Raw genomic sequence first — 24,895 nt, 5'->3', positions numbered from 1 at the left:
TCTAAGTATTTTTTTAAACAACATTCTCTTTAAAAATATACCTCAAACCTTCAAAATTTATACTTTAGATCAAAATATTGGTCGTTAAATGTTTTGTTCCAAGACTTTTGGCCACCACTGTATATATATATATATATATATATATATATATATATATATATATATATATATATATATATATATATATAGACACACAAAGATAAAATGTAAAAAGTAAAATTCAGAACTGTGTTAAATTTATTTTTACATAACTTAAAAAAAAGTTTGTCACGTCACGTCGTGTTTGTTACTGAAACGCGGATGTTTTACTTTGAGCAATCACCCAGTGGAATCTGATGCACAAATTTTTAGGTGTTTTTATGTGCACGGAAATTCCAAAAAGTTTTTTTAACTAGATGTCTAGTTAGTTAAAATAACTAAATCATTTTCTCCAAATGTTTATTTTACATATTCAAAGTTTATTATTTCTTACATTAGGACTTTCTAAGTATATGACTTTGTAAGTTTCACCACGGTAAGGAAATTTCAAATTTTTTTATCGTTTATTTTTAGTTTCCGTTTATAATTCCCAATTCGTGTAATAGTATTGGTGACTTTTCCTTACAATATTTACAATAGTTGTAATCGAAATGGCCATTGAATGTTAGCGAATCTCAATCATTCTTTAGAGTAAGCTCAAAAACTGCATGTAGAATAACACAGAAAGTATTAATTATTTAGGTGGCATGGGGTCTTGACGCTATTTTGAGTAATTTATATATATAAGTGTGTAGACACAAACACATTTACATAAATTACTTACATATACATATTTAAATGTAATTTCCTAAGGGTATCATAAGGGTGTAACACCAATCCATAACCCATTTGGTATTTCGTTCTCATGGTCAACTTGTGTAACTTAGAAAACAAAATAAATCTGGTAAAAAATTTCTTCAATTATAAAAAAAAATTTAAAGCGACATGCAGCCTACAAAAGCACCAGTGATCCAATTTTTCATTTAAATGAAAAAAATTTTCATGTCGACGTAAACGACAAAATTTTTAAAAATTCTTCACGTAAACGACAAAATTGAGCCAAATAATGACTGGAGTGGACAGTAGACAAACGGCTAAAATAAATTGGATCAATCCTATTTTTATCATCAACTCTAAAGAAAAAATACATCGTTTGTGAGGAGTATTCATCACGACGTTTGGAACCAAGAGTCCGAGGTGGTGGTGGTGGTGATGGAGGGTAAATGAGAATGTATGGAAATTTTTTACTCTCTAACGTCGAGTTTTACACCTAAAAAAAAAAAAAAAACCTTTAAACTTAAAGCAGTGTATAATTTGTCTTTATAATTTAATAACAACTTTCGAATTCGTAGATACAAATAAGTAATAAATAAAAAGATACAAAGCTTATTAAACATTGTAGCAAACATATGTTTACCTCCCTAACAGAAGATTTTTTTCTTTTTTATTTTTAAACAGAAGAATTTCAGATTAAAATTAAAGTAAATCTATTTTAGATGGTAGAGAATCAATAGAAAATCTTTTTCACAAGTAAAGTTTGTTAAACTTTTACTTTCGGGTTAAAGAGAATACTTGAAGTGGAATACATTTTGTTTGTACTATTTGAAATATTCCAATTCTAAGTTTAAACATGCTACTGGACCAACAGCACTCAACCAAGTCAAAACATAGTTTTTTAGTCTAAAAAAAAAGGGGCAAATATTTGCAAAAAAAATATAAAACGTTTTTCTTGTAAATAATTAATACTCCACCACATACATTAATTACAGTTTAGACTATTTTACATAAACTGCAACTTTTTAGGAGCACAAGATAAAATACAAGTGGTGGGTTTAGCTGTTATATGCTGCAAATGCCAAATTAAAAAAAAAACAAAAAACAACAAGACACTTCTTTTGCAATATACCTGTCATTTAACTCAAAATTCTTCATCAGGTTACTGGTGTGGCAAGGATGCAAATGATAATATATGCATCCTAATACAGGATGCTCCTAAGTTACAAATTAAAGAAGGTTCACAAAAGAAAAATAGTTTTAATTATTTTATGACTGTGTTCTTTAAAATTTTTAATCAAATTTGATATTAAATGCAAATGTATAAGTTTATTGATTTATTATATAATAAAATAATATGTAATAATATAAAATAACATAATAAAATAATATGTAATAATATAAAATAACATAATAAAATAATATGTAATAATATAAAATAACATAATAAAATAATATAATAAAATAATGTAATTGAATAATATAATTAAATAATGTAACTAAATAACATTATAATATTATTATATATTTAATATCATTTTATATTATTTTAAATAATATTATAATATTAATTTATAATAATATATCTTAATATAAAAAAATTATGAAAAAAAAAATTAATGGATTTTTAAATAAAATAATTTAGAAGTAGCATAACAGTTCTGCACCTGTTGACTTATGAAAGACCATTTTTCCTGCAAAGCATGCTGATGTTGCTTTGGCACATGACTCCAAATAGTTTCCAAAGAAAGCATACTTCCATCTATAACCAAAATATAAGCATAGAGCTGTCACACAAAAAACCTTTAAATATAAAATATTACAGATGAAACATGCAAGACTAAAAACTATATTGGAAAAATATTTTTCATCAAGTCAGATTGTATTTAGATTTAATTTGAAAATCAACTTTATTAATTTGGCTAATGCAAATACATTTAATGTTTTCATAATTCACAAAAACCCAACCTACTTATACTTTTTAGGGTTTTTGCAAAAAAGATCTTAAATTTAATGTCTCAAGATCATGAATGAAAAGTTAATTTTATACTTTAGTTATTAAACGCTATTTTTTGTAATAAACATGTTAATTCTACATTATTTAACAATTTTACCTCCTATTTCCTAAAGAAAATACTGAGTAGAAAGGTTAACTTAAAAAAATATTTTTCAGGAAAATATTTTAGGGAGATAGCAGTAATTTTTTCAATTTGTAAAATAAATGATAGCCTAAGCATTATATATGTAAAACCAGTAATTTTTGATGTATATTAGAAAAAGATTTTTGTTAGAAAAGTATTTTTGTTTCTCATAGTTAATATTATTATACTAAAACTAGCCATATTGAAAAAAAAAAAAAAGATGAGTCATTTAATTATCAAATTAGTTACCCTATTTAATCTCATTTTTATTATTAAAAAAAATTTATAACCAAACATACAGAAAAATTTTAAAATTTTAACTCATACCATGATGATAAGCTATAAAGTACAGCACAGGAACATTAAAACTGTTACTGTAAAGGACGTGGTGTTCAAAAGTGACCAAATGACAATTATTTGAAGGAGCAATAGATAACTATAAAACAATGTTAACATCTTAATATAACCTTGATACCACAATATAAATAGAAGATAATTCAATTGGATGTTTGATCAATCAAGAGTTATTTCCGTACGAATAACAATGTTAAATATTGACAAAAGATTTTTTATTTTTGCTTCTACTATTTTATTTTGTTTATAATAATAAGAGAACTTATTTTAAAAAAACTCTGATAAAAACCTGACTCTCAGTTAGTTCTTCAAAGTCTGTAAGTATATTTTCTTCTCTTGTGGCTATAAGCTCTTCCACAGATTTTCTCACCATATAGCAGTTTTCATCCTAACATTTAGAATTTTGATTAAAATTTATGATAAAAAATTTGCTAAATGATATAACTAAACTAAATTTTCTTAACAAACATGAATTATAATTAAAATGCACAATTAATAATGCAAAAATAATTAATACAATAGTGCTAACAAACCAATTTTTTTTTTTATTGACTTTAAAATAACATTACTTGGTCAGTTCGTAACACAAAACTGTCTTGGAACTTCTTACTTAAAGCACAAATATCCTGACAACATCTTTCAAATTCTTCTTTACTGATAAACCCTTTCATTTTGAAATTTTTTAGGAGTAATAGATGCAGATTAATAAAACACTCTTAACAATGAAAGAAAGTAATTAAAAAACCAATCTACATTTCCAATCAAATTTTTTCAACATTTAAGTTCAGCACACATTTGATCATAAATAAATTCAATAAATATTTTTGTTATAAAAAAAAAATTTAATGCTACCTAATAACATTTTTTCAAATAAAATTTCCCTTTTATTATAATTATGATATTTAGAATAGCACTATTTGTGACAGAACCAAAACCAATGTCTGAAAAACTTAAACTTACATACATATTTGGGAGTAAAAAAAATCAGTATGAGTTCATAATAAAAAATAATAAAATTTTAATTGTCATAACAAAACAACAAAACATAAAATTTAAAATAACAAGTAAAAATCTTATCACATAAACAATATATTTCTTGACTAAGAAAATTGAATCACAACTTTTCCACATGACTTTTTATCTGACTGATATTTGTAGCTGTCAATTCCATCATCAATGTCAAATACACGATCAATTAAAGGAAGTATTTTTCCTTCTTCAATAAGCAATCGAACATTATCTAGAATTAAACCACTGGGGTTCACAAACCCCCAGTGATACAATCCCTTTCCTTCATTTATTTGACAGGCTAAAGTGCTAAAATAGTTACCAGCAGACTTTAGTAAGCCTAGTGCCAATCCACTCTGATCTATGTCCCTTAAAATACTTGGACTAAGGGAGATGTAGAATGATCTTTGATCTTTCTTTAACACAGTTAAAAACTGCTGTTTAAACTTTTCCTTTAATGTATCAAGGATGACATCAAATGGACCAGCTGCTGAAAGATCCTTCAAATAGTTCTCTGATTGATAGTTCAGGATATTTCTCAATCCAATTTTTTGCAATTTACCTATATTTTGCTCACTGCAAGATGTTACAACATCATGTCCATATGCAACACATAGCTGTGCAGCAAAAGAACCCAATCCTCCTGACCCACCAGGAATGAATATTCTTTTTCTCTGCTTGAATCTATTGATGGGAACAGCACCTGAATTTATCAGGGAGTTCCAAGCAGTACATGACACATAAGCAAGAGAAGCTGCTTCAGTATGAGACACGTTTTTGGGTTTCAAGCTTATTTCATTTTTCTTAATAATAACATATTCTGCATGAGTTCCTTGCCCAACCACCCATCGAGCACAATACACTTGACTTCCAACTGGAAGCCGGTGAAACTGTTTTCCAACAGCAACAATTTCTCCAGAACAATCACGACCAAGTATCAAAGGGAACTCTGAGACATTTTCTGCTTTTCTTAAAAAGTTCACAGCAGTATGACCATATCCATGAGTCATTTCAATATCAATCGGATTTACAGAAGCAGCAAAAACTTTCACAAGAACCTCATTTGCTTTGAGGTCAGTCTTTGTAGGTGCTTTTTTGTTAATATTCAAACCAGAAAGGGTTGGTGAATAGTTTTCTATTTGTATACATTTCATTTGAGGAGGAATGTGGAGGAATGAGGAGGAATACCTGCATAACAAAGACTTTTGCAACAGTTGAACATGTTTCCAACTGTTCATCATAGAAATTTTTACAAAACTGATTCTAATGAGTCGATTTATTATTTAAAACTAAAAATAATAACAAACATTAACAAATTTTAAACCTATATTTATAATATTCTACACAACATATCAAGAAACATCCTATATAAAGAAACAAGAATCCAAACTGTAGTGCAAATATGTAATGCTATTTATTAATTATTAACTATTTATAAATTATTTTGACAAAAGTATTTAAAAAATCTTTTATTTTCAACTTCTGTTTTCAAAAAAAAAAATTAAATTTTTTAGCATTTTAAGATTTAAATCTAGTTACTATATCAACAAAAGGAATTATGGCTTTAGAATGATTGATTGTTTTTAATAACCACATTGTATACTCTGCTTTTTTTAAAATGAAAAATCAGTTGTTTTATATAGAGAATTTTATTTGTTATGAAAAAGTTAACAATTTAAAGAATTCAAATAACAAATCAATAAAACAAATAATTAGACAGGCGGGAAGACTTCACCAGGAGCTACCAACTTTAGCCTAAAATAGAAGAAAAATTTTTTTACAAGAACTTGAATAAGCAAAATATAATAACTAAGATGTAAATATCTAAAGCTATTTAAACTTATCTCTGATGCCATGCAATAATTTAAAATTAACAATCTATTCAAACAGATATGATAAAACTTAAACAGTAACATAAGACTGATTCAAAGAATTACATTCAATTCACAGATTAGAGATAAAAAAGTATAAATCTATTAAGTATACAAAATTATTAGAAATTAAAACAAACTTTGTTTCATTTTCCCCAGACTTAAGTTGCAAGTTACTTTTAGTAATACGTCTTGGAGGTGCAGATTCACGTCGATGATCTCGTGTGAGACCATAATAATTATTACTAAGCTTATGAGCAACACCAGAAGGTAAATTAGGAGGATCCTGAGTTCTGTAAAAAAAAATAAAAGTAAGTAAATATAGTAAGAAAAAGCAAACATAGTAGTAAAAAGTAAAAATAATAGTAATAGCAAGAAAAAGCTCAGTTATTTTAAAAAGATAAGTAAAGTTACTTGTTAAAAATTTTTTGCAAATTGTGTTTTTTGTTTCATTCAAGTTTAAAGAACATACAAAAAGTTGTTTTCTAACCTTTTAACTTGATCTACTGCATATCTTAACTGTATGTTGTACTCTTTCTGTAAAATAAAACAAATTATTTATTCCCATCAAAATGCACATTTATTTACTAAGAACTCTAACTGTTTGGTTAATAGTCTTTTACCTGTCTGCTTTTTTGAGCTAGACTTAAGGGAATAGCTGCTTTTTATATTACATAACTTGATAAAGAAAGGAAAAAAATATACCCCTATTAAAAAGTTCCTGATTTTTTGCAATGCACCTTTAGAGGCTGCCATGTTTTGTTTTTTTTTTTAATCTTGAAAACTATTAAACTACATGTGCCAGGTAATGTGCTTTCCACTCGCACAAAATTTTGTTGTTGATGAAAGATTATTGAAGAAAAGTTATAATCTGAGAGAACTGTTCCAAGTAGTAGGGGGGACTGACGGAGTGTTGTAGAAAGTTTGTTTTTGTGCCACAGTCAGTGCGGTGCCTAAAGCCTCCCCGAGGGAGAGAGACAGAAGAATAAAGGGATCTTTTAGAAAAATACTTCACGTTTAGTAATTTAATATAATTACTGCCTTTAGAAATTTAAATAAACTTAACATCTTTATACCATGATTATACGAAATAAAACTGTGATTTCTCATTGAATTTGGTGTTTATAGAGCGGGTAAGTAAAACAATTAATTATGCGACGAGTGCCTCATAGATACTGTGTTTTGTTTTAAAAGCACTATCGTGGTATTTGAGCTTCAACTAAGGTTCAAAGCCAAAAATTGTTTTTAGCCTCACATCTTTGATTACATTTTTACAAGTCTGTTAAGTTCATATTCTATTATATCCAATGAACAGCTGTTTTTTTAAAGTTCTATCAAAGTTAAGTTTATCTTATTACAAGAACTATTTTAAAGATTCGCTTGAAATTGGATTTCAAAATACTGTATATTTGTAGAATATTCAAATAAGAATTTTTTTTTTTTTTAAATTTAGTTCGTGTTTTATACAAAAATCAAACAAAACCTTTGCATTTATCATGTCTAACATCAAAAAGTTTAAACCAGTCGCTTCGCTAACAACATTTATTATTTGCGAACACGCCCATGTGCGAGTATCGACTATTCGCAGTAGCATAATGGCGAACAGAGGAGTGAACTGTAATGCAGAAATGAAATGCAGAGATAAAACTCGAACTGGAATGAGTGCGATCTGCGTAGACTACAGTTCTATTGCACTCATTGATGGTTGTTCAAAATTTGTCGTTTTCCGTAATGTACACAAGTGTGGCATTATCTCAACTCCTCAAGAAAAACTGACTTTTATCAACATAATGACGTAACTGGGTACTTTGTCAAAAAAAATCGATAGTTATCAAAGATTTAATACCATTTTGGTAGTATATTTTTGAACCATTCTCATCTTTAACAACTCTCATTTTGTGAAATTCTAGAAACAGAGTTCATTTTTGAGTTTTAAGATTTTAAATTCTTTTCTGTAAATAAAAATTTACCGAGCTGCACGGATCATAATATGGTATTTCTCATCACGAATCATAATATGGTATCTCTCATCATTTAACATGATCAAAAGCATTTTTCTGAATGTGTTGTTAGAAATTAATGGTTCAATTACATTACGTTACTTCTCTGGCAAGTACCGAGATTAGCTAATGATGAATTCCATCTTGGAACCGTGAGGATGCGTACATTCTTAGAATGAATACAATCCTAGTTAGCAACTTATTTGATGGGTTTGATTTAGATATATAGAAAATCTTATTAGTTTATTTTTTTTGACTAGTTGCAATTTTTATAGAAACTTTTTTGACCGAAAATTACTTTTGTATGAAGGTTTTCTGTGAAAACCATTTTCTTAAAGCGTTGTAAAAGTTTATTTTTTCCGACAGAAAATTGTATGCCGTATGTTTTAATTACGACACTCAAAAGTTCAAAATTTAAAATTACACAATAAATTTTCGAAAAAAATTGGGCCGAATATTTTCCGTTAAAACGTATACTTTTTCAAAGTTAATTTTTGGGTTTTAGTTTGTTTTAGTCCAGGTTTGTATTCAGAAGACCAATTTTTCTACGTTTTTTTTTTTCCATTATATGGTGTTAGTTTCAGCTACAGGACACTGGCATTGGCAAACTTGTTGGTTTCTTTATTTTTCTTAGATCATTATTATTATCACTTTGTAATATCCAGTTCTCAAAAACATTTAGATTAAAAAGATGTATTCAGGTTTTGGCAAAAGCATGACATTTGCTGGCGTATTTTTTTTTTAACATACAAATCAGAAACGGCTAACTTTTTATCACTGAACAAAAACTAATCTCTTAGTGGTGTATATGCGCTCTGTGGTATAGCATATATGTTCTAGCCGTTTTTAAACACTACTAGTGGCGAACCGTTCCCCTCCTTCGACCGATTTACATAGCAAAATGATTTACTGCCAATTGAAGTATCAACTCACTTTTAAATACCATTTTTGAGGAAAAATTACCACTAAAATGCATAAATATATCAAATGTATTTAAAGAGCACATATAAATATATCAAATGTATTTAAAGAGCACATTACGGTCAAGTGTTGGTTAGGATCAGCACTACTAAGATTCTAAGATTAAATTTTAAAAGTCGGGGCCTTCCAAATTTCATTTGGTAGCACCGCTACCTTTTCTAAACTTCCTACGAAAATATGTTACCTGAACATAAAAACTTTTTTGCCACCGATAATCAATTTTTCCCTCTTCCTATAGCTTTTTTCATTGCTTCATCTTTATTTTATAACCAGGCCTCTTGCAATTGAAAAGATAAATATCGAAACTTGAATATAATTCTACAACAACATTGGCATTACTGCATCACCTACATAAATTACATGTATAAGAACTTTAACACTATGCGTCACTTGCATAAATTTGCATTTGTTTATTACAAAAAGATATTTGTGAAGGCGGTACGTGCATCTAGAAGAACTAATGAAACATGCATACAGACATACGAGCCTTCCACTTTCATCCAAATTCAATTTTTAGAAATATTACCAGTATATCATCATGCTACCATGGCCACATTTCCCCTACTGATAGCTGAAAAGGATTTGGTTGGATTTAGATTGCCAAAAAAAATGGATTTGATAGTGTATTTGATCAAACGTTTTTGAAACTTTACATTTTTGTTATCTAATAATCTATCTATAGTTTAATTTTGTCAGATTATAATCTAATAATCTATTTATATAATCTCTTTTAAAAATTTTGGATTGGCAATCATTTTTAAAAGCTGAAAAATCCGAGCTGATAAATTTCTGACAAAATTAATCTAATAAATATTAGATTATTTTTGTCAGATTATTAGATAAATTTTTTCAGATTTTTTTTAGATAATTTTGAAGGATTTTTTTAGATCGGATTTTTCCGCTTTTAAAAAGGATCGCCATTCCATAATTTTTAAACGAGATTATAATCTGACAAAATTAATCTAATAATTTGGCAAAAATAAATTAGCAAAGCCAGAAGGTAAGAAATTACGCTTTGAATTCTCTGACCTTAAAACACGTTATATAATTAAGGATGTATTGCAACGAGTTTTTTTTAACATATCCAACTTAAAAATCCACTCTTTAATGAGAAAAGGAGAGACCGAGCTAAACGGAATTGGAAGTGGTTATACTAGAAATGTTACCTGTTTCAATGACTAACGGTGAGTGAATCTAATTAGATCAAGTGTCAGAAATTTTATTATTGCTAGTAATTATCATTTATAATCAGATTTTGATCATTTTAAAAGTGCATTGGAAAATTAGTTGTTTAAATTTTATCATTATTTAAACTACATTCGCCTTCTTTTGTAATATTCAAGATAAGTACACTGGAAAGTAAGTTGTTAAAATTTTATTGTTATTTAAACGGCGTTCGCCTTCCATTGTAATAACACTATTTAATATAAGCTCAATTTATTTTATTGCATTGACGTGCTTTTGTTGTATTTCATTTAAATACTTACAGTTTTTAAGTTTTTACTCTTCCTAAAAACGTGGCAGGTTGTAACAAACATGGAGCAGGGTGTAACTCCGAAAGCGATAAAAGCATCACAAAAACTACCTGACGAGTAAAAAAATACCAAATCTTAAACATAAAGTTTATAAACGAGCTTGAACTTCGTGCCTAGGCCACCTAATAAGATAATTCCTAAAAATAACGCATAAAATGATGGTGCTCGATCGTTTTAAGCAAATTAAAATGGATTTCAAGCGCAGTTTCATAAAAAATTGATGAAACTTGGATTAACTATACACCAGAGCAAAAGTAGCAGTCTAGACGATGGATGGGAACTGTTAGAAGTGCCAAGAAAGCAGAGACTGCTTTCTGAGCTGGTAAGGTAATAACAACAGTTCCTTGGACTGCAAACAAATTTGGAATGATGATTGATTATAGTCAATTATGAATATTATAAAAGAATTATTGGAAAAAGTTGGACACACTGTCTTGAAGTTGAGGAAGATTATATTGAAAACCAAATCTTACTTTATGTTAAAAATGATAGTTTTATTGCCAATATTCTAGAAAGTTATCGAACAGCCCTCGTTTTTTTCATTAGTCTTTAGCTTCGTGTTTAAAAAGAGGTGGGAGAAAAGTGATATGTGGAATGGAGGAGGAGGGCGTCAGGATCATGCCTCCTACTTCGAGTTAAATTGAGGCTGTTTTTGATTGGTTTTAATCAAGAGTATAGTTTTTAAACAAAATATGTAAATCAAAACGGTGTGAAAATCAAAATGGCGTGAAATCATTTCTTACATACACAAATGACATTTGATCATTATAAGGAGTAATAATCGAACATGGCAAGTCAGATAGTGATACTTTCTTGATAAAGTTTTTTCAGGTTTTACTCTGCGTTGGCCAGAGCGACCATTAAGATAATAAATTTAAAAGTCATACTTTCAATAAAAGACTTAGACTGTATTCAAAGAACAATAAATCAGAATTAAAATTACAGTAAGGTGTTGCTTTTCTTTTGAATAAATAGGTTTAGAATAAGCCAAACATTACTGTAGAAAGTCAGCGCTATTCTTAATCGAGGGTTCTTTTCGTTTATCTTAAAACGATTTCTTTTTGAGTTCACCCCCTTTTTATTTGGCCGCTCACATAGTTGCCGCCATTTTTGTGGCAATTCAAGCGGCAGTTTTTGTGGCAATTTTCTTCGCGGCCGCGCAAAATAATGACTTTCGAAACCATTTTAGAAAAACTTTGGATTAATTTCGTACCTCATTTAGTTTTCAAATAGTGTCTTTGCTCATCTTTCTCCTATTCATGTCATTTTTTATTTGCTTTTAAGACCGCTATTGGAAGGGTAACATCCAAACAAAAAACCAATTATCTGTTCAATTTTGGATGACATCACTGCAAATTAAATAAAAAGAACTTCTGAATGTATTGTTCCTTTTTTACTGTAAAATAACGATAACATACCTTTTTTAGGAATGCACTTCACAATTACGGTTGTAATCGGATTATTTAGAATATTTATGACATTCTAATTCAATCTCTAAATAGATCTCGTTAAGAACGAAATTTATCTAAAGAACGGAAAGACAGATTCAGTAAAGTTAATCACTTATCGAACATTTAATTGGTTGATTACGAAATTTTAAAAAAGAACACTAGAGCGTAATCGCGAAGAAAGATATCGCTCGAGAAATCACTCAACTGAGTATTGTGATCACTGTAAAATTCCTTCCCAGTTTTCCGTTGCTTCATAATATTTTTCAAAATTTTAGTTGAAGATTGTAGCGCGTGCTTAAAACGGGTGCCGTAAATAAAAACCTTTCTATTTTTTTTCTATTTCTATATCTGTTCGCAATATGATTATAACAGTCGCGTAAGACACTAAAAATATTCTTTAATAAACTTTTACATTATACAGGGGGTTAGCTAAAAATTTTATTAAACTTTATTAAATTATGTACAATAGCTTCTTATTGCAATAAAAGTAAATACATTATGTAAAATGCATTTACGTAATTTTTACATTTGTAATTTTACTTACCATGACACAAATTTCGTAGCTAATAAATAATAAAATATGGGTAGCGACTTTACAGAATACGTAAGCAAAATATTATACATTATCTCATATGTTTATATAAAAGTTGTAAATTCTTAAAATATTAAAAAAACGCGTATAAGAGAAAATTTTTTTAAAAAAAAAAAAGAGGGAAAAACATAAACGAAATCAGTTTTTCTTGAAAAAATATATTTTTTTAAATTTAAAATAAAGTGTAAACAACCTCCGTCTGGAAAGAATTGTTTGTTAATTTTATCTTCCGTTTTTCATTGTTTATAAATGCAGATTACGTTTGCTTTAAAAAACACGCGGTACAAGTTCAGCTCAAATCTTGTCAACGAACTTCTATGCGGCTAACTAGCATCTCAAATATAAATATATGTACATACCTTTTTCAAAAAAATTGTTAATCTGATTTTTCTAACGTACGCTCGATGTTGGTAAGTGATTGCATATTATTTAAACTTTCAAAAGAAAAAAAAAAAACGACGTTAATTAAATAACGCGGAAGTGGTTTAAAGAATGCGGAACTAGAAGCTGCTTGCGTTTGAAAGAGCTTTTAGGACTGCATTAACTGTCAGCTGTAATTTGTAAGACAAATACATCGATCGTCGGATAAATAAAATACTTTTTATGTACCTGAGCTGAACTTATTTTCTTTTGGCAAAAAGAATGTCCTTTTAAAATGATTTTTTCACCTTTGTTTTTTTTTAAAAAAAAAAAAACCGTTGTAAAAAGAAATATAAAATTATATTAAACTCTCATTTAAAAAAACCATTTATTTGAGTTACTTTTTCTATATTTAAACCTTGTTTCACAAATTTTACTGTTAATAATTTTGAAATAAATAACTTCTTTCAATCTTTTCAATTAAATACTAAATTTAAATCCAGAGCGAAACGACTTTATCGAAAAATTCGCCATGCAACCATTTTTAGGTATTTTAATTCATAAAAACTTGATACTTTACACAAAAATTAAAGTGGAATGTCAATAAAATTCCATTGATTTAACAAAGCTTCGAACATCCTATATCTAGGTAGTCTGAAGATGAAGATGGCTGCGCGGTTCGAAAAGGATTTACTTAATTCCTAAAGATAAATTCTTTGCTTAACTTTTTTTCTATCAAAGAGAAAAAAGCTAAAATGATTTCGTTTATGAATCTTTGTAAAAATGTGAGCGTACGGCTTTCAAAATATTGCTAAACGCACGTGCTTTTCTAAAACAAGTTCAAAAAGAGAGTTTCTTAATAAAACAAGTAACACCGAGTGTGTTTGCAGAAATTCTCTTAGTCAAAGAAATAGCTAGTAGTTTTGTTCCCAGCTCTTTTTCAATTTTATGCAGCACTATCCGTATTCTTCATTTACACTCGCGTTCATCGAAATCATTCCTGCGCAATAGCAATACACAACGTTACCTATATTCAAAGTTGTTCCGAGTTATCACAATCTTTTTTTATTACTATTCACTCATTATTACTTATGAGTTTTAATTTTTTTTTTTTCTTCTTTGAAAATTGAAAACAGATTTTAATAAATTTGTTATTGTCATGCAATTAAAATGTTAAATACTTAAATATATTAGCAATATAAGTTTAGTTTACAATATATATATATATATATATATATATATCCCTCTAACAATTCCTGAGATTCTCAACAGACTACTGAGATGATACCTTTATATGGTATCTTCCTTTTTCCAAGTTCAACACCGAAATACGTGAAAACATATTTCATTAATTCATAGGTTTACTTTTAAATTGTTTTTATCTGCGCTCCAGTTTACAACTGCGTAATAAAAAGTAATACTTAATGTAATTTACCATAAAAATATAATAATTGCTATGATAATAAATGATAACAACAGCAATAGTTATGCTTTTAAATGCATCCTATATATATTGGTGCATCTAGCTTCTGGATAGTTATCATAGGGCACTTGTATGTTAAAATAAAAAGAGTCCTATACTCATTAAGCATAACTTTGCTCATTAAGCATAACGAAGACGCTGTTCAAAACCGCCTTATATATAGTGCTCACATAATTTGCGGCACTTGCGTCGCGTATAATGTTTACGGCTTCTTGTAATTGATAACGGAAGTTTTTGTTTGTTTTTAAAACCACAGTATTTATAAAATAAAGTTCTTATCAATGCAAGCTTTTCTACAAAGAAAATATATATTTATAATAAATGTAGTCTTTGATTTAAATCTGATTTAAAACACACAAAGCATTCTATCGTCTAAATAATAAAAGCATTCAATGCACGGCATTCGCTTTGGCTTCCTAGCGTTCTCAGAATAAATTATGTATCAACTGATTCACGGCGATTCATTTAATGACGTCCCAATTTAAATAAGCACATGTCGATTTTTTATTAATAATATGGCGTCCTTCAATTGCTCTTTTTCATACTTGTTAATAATGTTAAAAAGTAGGAAGTAGTCAGTGGAGGCAAAGAGCGTCTCTTATTATAAAAAGAAAAGAATTTTGTATGTTTTTATCTTATTTTCTAACTAAAATTTAGATTTGCATGTGTACGTGTCGACGTTCTACTTTCTTTCACATTATTTCTTTTTTCATTTTTTTTTTTTTTTTTTTGCAGCTGTCGTTGTAGCTGTCAAGTGCCACAATAAACGACATTATGGTTTTACCTTCTTTACAACCTGTTATATCTTTGTCTCTTAATTCGAGTATGAACCCTTTTCCAGTTACGTCGTCCTTTTTCTCTCAAATTAATTCTATTGATAAAATTAGAGAAGAAGAAATGAAAACAAAGGTTCCGCCATTCCATTATTACTACGATCAATTAAATCAAGAGCTAGCTGCAAGAAGCAGCGGAAAATCTATAAAATATGAAGAAAAGCAATCTTTTAAAAGGTGCGGAAATGATCTTAGAACACAGCCAACTCTTTCTTTTGCAAAGTATTCGACTACAGGCAGTGCTTTATTGCAACATAACATGTTCGAAACAGATTTTTACAAAAAACGCCAGAATAGTTCCCATCCCAATATAACATCTACTCATGATCTTTTATCTTATTCTCATGCCCAACGAGAACGCCTCTTCAATGCTGCGACAGTTTCTCGTGAAAACTCTGTTCGTTTGCCACAAGCCCAATTATCTCCTCTTTTCATGAGGCGTGAACAAACACCCTGTGATGCTATGAGCTTTAGAATGGAGAACTTGTTGAGATCGAACTATTTAGATATACCGTTAAAGCATTCTGTAGCTCCAGCAGAAGGACACCGTCAAAAAGAGCGAGACACGTTTCCGGCTCTTCCCGAATCTAAAATTCTGAATCCTGAACCTAAATTGCTTCGAGAGTATTCAAGTGATAGTGGCTATTTAAGTGACCCGTCTAACTATTCAAAGACTTCGATATTAACACACGATAAAAATGGACGTTTCCCAGAGATTCGCAATGCATATGAGCAATCAAGACTATTAACATATATGCAACAAGAGGACTGCTACAATAATCTAGAACAACGAACTTCTACGGAATTAACTGCAAAAAAACTTATCGAAACTTGCGTTTCATCTGATTGTAATGATCGAGAAATTGACATAACTAAAGATTGTTCAAATTATGCATCTGATGAACATGCGGATGCTTACAAGATGATGTTAGAAAGGAATTCAATTAAACAGCGTGCAACCAGTGAAAACCCAACAGTCCAATGTTCAAAAATTGATAGTACTCATACCAGCGATGAACTTAAATACGGCGTCGAGGGTTTACTGGGATTAAACGTAGTTACAAATGAACATCTAAAGCACGTATTTCCTAAAGAGAAAAAAAGGGCAAAAAGTGAGATTTTGTTTTACAAATCATCATGAAATTAATTGTTTAAGGTTTTATTTAAAGAGTTTATTAATTATTATATATCTTTATAAATAAAATAATAATGTAATTATTAATTGCAAATAAAAATCAATTTAGATAACAACTGTCTACATCTTTGGCAATTTCTCCAGCGCATGCTGAACGAAGAAGAGAACAATGTGAATAGATGCATCGAGTGGACAAATCGAGATGTAGGAGAGTTTAGGCTCATCAAGACAGCTGTTATTGCTGACCTATGGGGTCAATCAAAAAATAGGAATTGCATGACGTACGAAAAAATGGCAAGAGCAATGCGCTACTATTATAAAATGAAGATTTTAGAAAAAGTGAAAAATAAACGGCTCCATTTTCGATTCGGAGAAAATATGTTACCGAAAGTTCTGGATTATAAATCTAGAAAAACTAATTTTGATCAAACGGCTTACGAAGATTATCTTCGACAAAAAGGGGTGACTTTCCAAAAATTTCCCAATGTGCATTTTGATGAGATTAAATTTAAATTACCTAGTGATACTAACAACATTCTTAGAAACTCTGTCATTTGTCCAGTAAACAAAATAGAAAAAAACTTTTTAAAACTTCATACCAATTATAAGCAGAAAAAAGAGGGTACATGCTTAAGTATCCAAGGTACAAACCTTGCTGATACATGTGGCAATGTGCTTTTGAGAAAGTGTAACATCAAGGAAGATGCAACCGATGAACATATTGATGTTGAAAACTCCGACGAAGAAACTGAAAAAATGTATTTATCTTCAGGAAGCTGATCGTAGTAAAACCAAATGAAAAAATTCGTAGAAAAAGACAGCGATAAAAGGTGTGGGCGTGAATAAGAGGGATAGGTGTTACATATTTTAGTTGCATAGAAATATATTATAGAAACATATACAATTTATTTTAAAAATTGAATAGCTAGTTTTCTTGCTGTTTTTGTTTTATTTGCTGAGCCTTAAGAACATAAATGATCACAAAACATTAAAATTTAAAAAATTAGAATAGTTTATTACGTCTTTTTGTGTTTAAAATTGATCAAATTTATTATTCGAATGAATTCCTGTTCTCGATTACATCTTTTCAATGTCTGCTAAACAAAATGAGGAAGCCGCGAACTCAATTATTTATTTTAAAAAGATTACTTAAAAAGATTGAATTTTAAATCACTTTAAAACATTCATGTGATTATGATATCAAACAGGTTATCTGGTCTATTCTTATTGAAACAGGTTATCTGGTCTATTCTTATTGGATCTAATTTCAGAGATCCTTTGAAACTTTAGACGAGAACTTTTTTTAGCGTGTAGTGAAAAAAAAAAAAAAAAAAACTTTTTTTCTAGTAAAGTTATTAGTCTGAGCTCTAGAAAATGGCCGATTTTTAACTGAAGTGCAATACTTATTTTTTTTTTTAAAATCTTGATATGCTCCAAAGGGTCTGGAAAATAATTTTTTTTGCAAAGTTACATTTTTTCTAACCAAAATGATCTGGTTTGTATTCAAAACATTTACTAATAAATCTTATTGCTTTACCAATCCATTACTACTATGCTCCTGTTGATTACCATAATTTATTTCCAAATTACCATATATTATTTACAAATCTCTTATACATAAAATGTAAAAAAAAAATAAGTCAGTAACTATTTCAATCGATTGTCCGACTTCTTTTGGTACAGCAGCATCACTGATATTAATTTGAAACGTGCTTTAATAAATCCGTCTTGCTGTTAACAGATCAACGAGGAATGATTTCAGCCGAAGAGGCTTTTAGTGTTTTTTGAGAAACCAGATAGAAATAATACATCCGAATCATGTTCAAGATTTCCACTTTTCGGTATTATTGTGGCAGAGAAAAAATGACATGCCCTTCCCAAACAATTCATTAATGAAATTGCATTGAAAATAAGAGAAAAATGAAAGTGGCTTTTGAAAAACGTAGTTGGATATATTGGTAAAATAATTGATGCTAAGTCAAATCAATATTTGAATTTCAACGACCAGGGTTGCACTGATCTGGTTCTTTGGCATAGACGGTTCAACTGGACACTGAAGTCATAATGCCAGTAAATGAAGATGATGAAGTTGATGTCGCTAATTCTAGCGGAACTTCTGCAAAACAAATGAGACTGCTGTGGCACGTGCTGTCTTGCAGGACGCTGTCATAATAGGTGATGAGGACTCGTCGAGTGTAATCATCAGGAGCGAAGAAATATGGGAGTGGTAAAGCACTAAGATTAATTAGTTAATGCTTTGGTTACAAACCAGATCATCGAGAGCTTCTATATTTGATGAACAAAAATGCTTTCATAATTTTTTCGCGTTTTATAGAGTTTTTTTATGGTTGATATGATCAAAATACGTTGCTAATGAATATTTTTCAACATTTCACTACCAACTTTCCAAAATGGCTTGCCTTTTTATTGGTTTAAAAAGAATGATAGTATCTTGAAAACGTTGAAATCTTAAATCTTCATCAATTCATCATTTTTTGATTCCAAAGAACAAAACGTTGAAGATAGTTTAAACTTCGCATAATTATTATGAAATTCATTTTTAAAATGCAGTTTTTAAAAATGCTTGCTTAAATAATGCTATTATAAATTGAGATTGTAATTTAATAAAATATATGGTTACATAAGGTTATAATAGTTAAAGAGCTGCTTTAACATTACTCTGTTTCACTATCATCACAAACCCTTTTTCAATTTCATCAATATCTTCCATTCTAATACATCGTCGCTATTAATACTGTTAACTGTACATTTTGCAGGCTCTTCGGATACAATGAAACTGATTAGGATGTCATGATAATCCATGGTCATTTTATTCTGTCTTTTTTTTTTGCCATCCAAATTTAATTGAGTACTTGTACGCATCGACGTCAAATAGTTTATTCCAGCTCTGCTAAAATAAGGAAACTCTTTCAGTGTACAGTTTGTTCGGTTAACGTTGTCTTACGGCTTCATAAAAAGTTTTTAATGAACTCCGAACACGCTGTTGAGACAAACGATTTTTACGATCTGAAGTTGATGTTTATTGAACCAAGGACGTATTAATTGATGGACGTTCAACGCATTGTTATAGATCAGAGGTGCCGCCAATTAGCCAAAAACTATGTGTGTTACCGTCACTTTTCTAAATTCATGATACAGATATTCCGACTTCTACCCGTCAAATAACCTCCATCAGTAAATCTATTATAATTATGCATTTACTGAAGCTTATGGTTATAAAAGACAAAAAAATTAATCAAGAATAGTTCACAAATCTGAAAAAGGTTGATTTGAGCTATGAACTTTGCTTAATAAAAACTTAACTGTGTTTAAACTTTGACGTCTAAAATTAGGTTTTTGCAAAAAGGCTATGTATAGTTTACTAGAATGGATAGAGTAAAATGAAACAATTTTTCCTTGTTAAATTGAAATTGCTATGATATAGTTTAAAGGTCGTAAAAGATATTTTTAGTGTTCTTTTCACCCCACTCTCAGATTATGCTTCCCACTTTAAGGTTCAAATCAGAGAGTATTTCTTATTTTTGTCGGAAATGTCGAACTTATTTGCCTCGCTTTTTTTTTCTCTTGAATTTGTGATTTTTTTTTTTTCGTCCTAGTTATAAATTTTCTTATTTTCGATACCTAAATCGTATTTTGTCTAAGTGTATTATAACTAAAAGCATCTTAACCCTTTCATGCGCTGGGTTGTTTTATAACAACAAAATAAACTAAGCTTCCCCAATGCAAATAGTGCATTCTAACCGATTGAAAACAATATTATTTTATAAAGGAGAATAGTACCACTGTCATTTTGTAGATAATTTTTTATGGGTTATGTTAGTTATGGGAAAATAATTGGAGCATGAAAGGGTTGAAGTTCATAAAAACTATTGATTTCAGAAGTTGGAAAGAAATATTAAGTATGTATTTTTAATGAGCATTTTTGATAAAACATTTTTAAACAGTCAGTCATGTAAAGCTACTTTAACTTATAATGATCTTATTATTTTTACTATTATTGTTGTTACTAATAGTAACAACATATGATAATAAAGATGGTAAGACCATACCTTTCATTGTATATTCTTGAGCCTTCTACAAGTGATGTACAGTCTTATTTTTAAACTTTTCTAGATATATCAAAAGAAGTAATCTTATATTCCTATCTATTATCTCGTTACTGGATAAGTAACGAGTCTTCATGAGGAATATTTAAAACATTTATGTAGAAAGTGTGGCTGCATAATAAAACAGGATAGTCACTATCAAATAAAACCTGTTGTAATCTTTAAACAAGCAACTCTTAGTTTTTACAAGCTGGATATAACCTTGTAAAAACTAAGAGTTGCTTGTTTTAAATTTAAGAAAATGATAATGAAGAACTTTTATCGTAGAAGTACTCAAAGAACGTGATTTAAAAACATATTTTAGGTCTTTAGAATTATTGCATAGTTATTGCATAATTATGCGCTTTTCCATTAAATACGCAAAGTTGCGCTTTTCACTGTTTTAGTTTACGTACATAAAATACGATTTAACCCAATTTTGTTATCAATATCTTCAAGCAAAAAAGAATAATCTTCTTGATTAATAGCAAAGTTTTCTGTCATACTCATTTTATGTATCGCTGCTCAGAAAAATATTTAAAAAAATATTTTTATTGGATAGTCGAGGCCATCTTTTTCCTACGTCGAAAAAAATAAAAATACTCCCCGGTTTCACAATTATCACCTATTGTTTCGCTTTTGTTATCTAAACAATACCGTAACGCGCATATCTTTTTTATGAAACAATGCGTTGAACGTCCATCTATTAATACGTCGTTGTAGGATCATCCACGATATTCGTACTCTAAAACAATCACATTTTTAAAGAAAAAATTTGAAATTCTGAACATTTCATTATGTTTTATTACTACGCTTTTATTTTTTGAAGCATTGTAATTCTAAAAATAAATGATATATTGTTTAAAAAAATTTTCAATATTATTTTTTGGAGTTCTCCACGCTTGTGAAGGAAGGGAGGGGGGGATGAGACAGGGTTGCAAGGCGAGTTACGATTGGATATTGTGAAAAGTATGCCTTCAGATCAGGGCCTAATTTTTTGTGGTCTAATAAAGAAGTCGATATTTTTATTACAAAAACGTTTATAAAACAGAAATGATAGTTTTGAAAAAATTAGTTCAAAAACAACTGTTATTAATAAATGGTAATAAAACCTTATGTGTTTAAGTACATTGAAATATTGACAGCAAGAGTTTAAAAGTAAAAATATAAATTAGCAAGAGTTTAAAAGTAAAAATATAAATTAGCAAGAGTTTAAAAGTAAAAATATAAATTACCAATTTTTACACAAAATATCCTCTAAAAATAAAACGCAAGCTTTGTATAATATATTTATTAACAAAAGCTAGCATAACAGTTTTAAAACTTTAACTTTGGTTTCCTTGTCTGACGCAGGTGAACGTATATAGCAATAATTGTTAACTAAAATATTTGTAAGAATATGACAATGGTTTCTAGTAATTTTGGTGAAATTGTAGAAACATATCCTGCTATCATATCCTTGATGACACTTTAATGCATTTATAGTCTCTTCACAAAATACTTTCAAACATGTATTAACATTTTGTCTCTCAATCGGTCTTGGGTTAGCAGCAACATAAGTCAGCTTAGACATTTTAACCAGCTCACCATCTTCCAACTTTTGAAGCTTTTTAATGTGATCCCATTTAGCAGTATAGGTTTTTCCACTATAACTAAACTCAATTTCACCAGACTTTTCAGCTATCCAATTATTTCGTATACACTTCAATAAATGCACAAAATCAAAAAGTGAAAAAATGCCATCAGTTGTTAACCGTGGATATAAGCAATCAAATCGTTTGAAAAATGCTTGATTTACTCTGTTATTATCATTAATTATAGCAATAACTTTTCCATTAGCCTTCTTAATTTGGTCGATTAGGATAATAGTTTGATCATATAGAAAATCTGAGTCTAAATTGTTTACTGGTAACATTTTAATTAAAAATTTTGGTCCCCAATAAAAAAATATTATCATGAAAGCCAATACAGTTTTTGCAAGATTTGATTTGTCATTTACTGCTTTACCAAACAACTGTCTTCCATGATAAATAAGCATGGGTTTAACATAAACTTCATCTAGTAATAGTATGCAGTATTTTTGACCACTTTTGAGTTTTGAAAAAATACTACAAATAAAAGCATTATCATCAATGTTTAAAACTTTTGAAGTTATATGAGTTAGGGTAGTAATACTAGGAAGTTGAAAATCATTTCTCAATTGATTATGTAAGCTGCGTGACAGTGCAAATTACTCAAAAGCTCGAATAATAACTTCAGGTGAATAATTTTGCTCAAGAATATTATTATTATAACTTCCATCTTAATATTATTAATATTAATATGGAAGTTTGATGGAAAATGTTTCGCACTAACTACTGTGTTATAAATGTCTGGTATATTCATAACTGTCTGGTATAATGTTTTGCACTAACTACTGTGTCATAACTGCCGCTACATCAGCCTCCACATTTTTCGAGCCGTTGTGCGATAAGGAGGCCTGTTATTTTAGTACGCCCTGCTTCAGATATTCTGATTTATGCATATACGTCACTACCTGCCCAACACCCGGGGCCAATGCTATAAACATAAAAAACGAAGTTTTTTCCGTAAAACACGAAGTTTTTACCGTAAAAAGCGAAGAAAAAAAAATCAATTGCTATAAACATTCAAAAAACTCTGTTTTTAAGATAAAAACTTCGTTATTAAATCCAATGCTATAAACGAACAAGGGAATCGCCTTTTCAGATAAAAAATGTGTTTTTTCGTAAAAAAACTTCAGATAGATTTTTGATCTCAATTTTAGATATTTTCTTCGTGATTTTTGGCGGCCATTGTTGGAACAACGTTATCGCTTCAAAATCATTGAACATTCTTTGTTTGTGTTTTTATGTAGATATTTTATAGATAAAACTTAAAAGGATTTTGGTAACTTCATAATAAACTAATTACTTAAAATCTGCATTTAATCGATTATTCAGTTCCTTGTTGTGCTTCGTTAACAATGCATGCATGAATTTAAAATTCCATACTTATTTATGAAGGTTTTCGATAGTAATTTTGGTTAAACAAATTTTTCATAGTGTTTGACTAAAGAAAAGTATAAATAGTCGATAAATATGCCATATAATACACAAATACACAACAAAATGATACACAAATACACAACAAAATAAAATGCTGTCTAAAGAACTTAAAATGTTACTAGCAATAAAGATCAGAGAAAACAAAGAGGTTCTTCTTGGGAAGCTTAGTATGTTTTAATTAGCAAACTATTTAAATAAAAATATGTATTGCTACAATATATTTTATTTATATGTATATATATATATATATTTACAAATGTTATAGTATAAGTATGTAATATATAGTATATATTAACATAATATAAGTATGTAATCAATCAATCATATTTCTAAATAAAGATTTTACATTCAAGTTTATATACAAATAGTTATAAACTAATGTAAAGTAAACTACTAACAGTGCTAATGATATATAACAAGGGTAATAATAATGGCAATTTAATCATTCTATTTAAAAACAGCAGAGATATATTACAGTATATAAAATTAACAATGATAACATGATGTAATGTATAGTATATATCAATTTATATATATATATATATATATATATATATATATATATATATATATATATATATATATATATATATATATACTTCCAATAGTTTTATTAACTTAATACACTAACATTGAAAATAGCTTCTCCTACACTGTATAATACGATAAATTGTGTTGGTAGAGATTCCATGACAGTCTCTGAGAACATGAAAAAAAACATTTGTGCCAATAAAATGAAGAAATACCATTATTTGGAAAAGTACTGAAATGCTTTTATTTCGCTTAGTGTAATGTTGCAAATCATCTTTAAGCCTAGTTTCTAAAAAATCTAATACAGCTCTTGGGATATTACTCTCGATACTACTCTCGAAAAACGTTGTCAGAAACATCTTCGTTTAAAAAGCGACCATTAAACTAAAATGATATTGAAAAACAAAACAAAAATATAATTTCTGCGCCTATTTAGTATGATTTCTGATTTTGTATATATATATATATATATATATATATATATATATATATATATATATATATATATATATATATATATATATATATATATATATAGTAATTTTAAGTAATGTTTTAAACATCAACCTCTCGAGGCAATCGGTGGCGAAGCTCATTTTCTGAAACTTCGAAATCTAAGTCTTCATCCGAAAAAATTAAATCCATGTTCCTACTTTA

General features: G+C 28.7%; 4 protein-coding genes and 1 long non-coding RNA gene across 9 annotated transcripts; 1 reads left to right on the top strand and 4 right to left on the bottom strand.

Moving 5' to 3' along the window:
* Positions 1 to 1,118: 1,118 nt before the first annotated feature.
* Positions 1,119 to 4,057, bottom strand: LOC145198400 (ubiquitin-like-conjugating enzyme ATG10). Of its 3 annotated transcripts, none has more exons than XR_016445084.1 (7): positions 3,857 to 4,057; positions 3,577 to 3,675; positions 3,261 to 3,369; positions 2,460 to 2,554; positions 1,925 to 2,010; positions 1,436 to 1,698; positions 1,119 to 1,288 (listed from the first exon to the last, which is right to left on the bottom strand). XR_016445084.1 is itself a non-coding variant. In XM_090067070.1 (7 exons), exons 1-6 carry the CDS (start codon positions 3,956 to 3,958, stop codon positions 1,617 to 1,619), a joined length of 573 nt encoding a protein of 190 aa, XP_089923196.1. In that variant the 5' UTR covers positions 3,959 to 4,057; the 3' UTR covers positions 1,119 to 1,288; positions 1,571 to 1,616. The 3 variants fall into 3 exon arrangements, 2 of the variants coding, with proteins under 2 accessions (XP_089923196.1, XP_089923202.1); XM_090067070.1 differs by having other exon boundaries at positions 1,571 to 1,698; XM_090067076.1 differs by having other exon boundaries at positions 1,605 to 1,698.
* A 303-nt stretch (positions 4,058 to 4,360) lies between these two features.
* Positions 4,361 to 5,536, bottom strand: LOC145198398 (NAD(P)H oxidoreductase RTN4IP1, mitochondrial-like). Its single transcript, XM_080074113.2, has one exon. It carries the CDS (start codon positions 5,534 to 5,536, stop codon positions 4,388 to 4,390), a length of 1,149 nt encoding a protein of 382 aa, XP_079930239.2. The 3' UTR covers positions 4,361 to 4,387.
* A 389-nt stretch (positions 5,537 to 5,925) lies between these two features.
* On the bottom strand, positions 5,926 to 7,142 carry LOC145198399 (NADH dehydrogenase [ubiquinone] 1 alpha subcomplex subunit 7-like). The gene is made up of 4 exons (XM_080074115.2): positions 6,872 to 7,142; positions 6,657 to 6,703; positions 6,307 to 6,459; positions 5,926 to 6,050 (listed from the first exon to the last, which is right to left on the bottom strand). Exons 1-4 carry the CDS (start codon positions 6,920 to 6,922, stop codon positions 6,008 to 6,010), a joined length of 294 nt encoding a protein of 97 aa, XP_079930241.2. The 5' UTR covers positions 6,923 to 7,142; the 3' UTR covers positions 5,926 to 6,007.
* A 5,371-nt stretch (positions 7,143 to 12,513) lies between these two features.
* LOC149894672 (uncharacterized) lies at positions 12,514 to 14,725 on the bottom strand. 2 transcript variants are annotated; one of them, XR_016455937.1, is made up of 2 exons: positions 14,374 to 14,725; positions 12,514 to 14,112 (listed from the first exon to the last, which is right to left on the bottom strand). It is a non-coding gene; the product is annotated as an uncharacterized LOC149894672 (long non-coding RNA). The 2 variants fall into 2 exon arrangements; XR_016455938.1 differs by having other exon boundaries at positions 12,514 to 14,085.
* LOC145192334 (uncharacterized) lies at positions 12,979 to 17,474 on the top strand. Of its 2 annotated transcripts, none has more exons than XM_090098798.1 (3): positions 12,979 to 13,135; positions 15,304 to 16,513; positions 16,646 to 17,474. In XM_090098798.1, the coding sequence occupies exons 2-3, from the start codon at positions 15,343 to 15,345 to the stop codon at positions 17,314 to 17,316; spliced, it is 1,842 nt and encodes a 613-aa protein (XP_089954924.1). In that variant the 5' UTR covers positions 12,979 to 13,135; positions 15,304 to 15,342; the 3' UTR covers positions 17,317 to 17,474. The 2 variants fall into 2 exon arrangements, with proteins under 2 accessions (XP_089954924.1, XP_079925700.2); XM_080069574.2 differs by lacking the exon at positions 12,979 to 13,135 and adding an exon at positions 14,830 to 15,190.
* The last annotated feature ends 7,421 nt before the right edge of the window (positions 17,475 to 24,895 follow it).

Source organism: Hydra viridissima, unplaced genomic scaffold (assembly GCF_058129835.1).
Source record: "Hydra viridissima isolate aposymbiotic clone 2 unplaced genomic scaffold, HvirCarnegie_v1 scaffold_1, whole genome shotgun sequence".
Classification (NCBI taxonomy): Eukaryota; Metazoa; Cnidaria; class Hydrozoa; order Anthoathecata; family Hydridae; genus Hydra; species Hydra viridissima.
The sequence above is the reverse complement of the archived record's forward strand: the minus strand, read 5'-3'. Positions and strand labels throughout refer to the sequence as shown.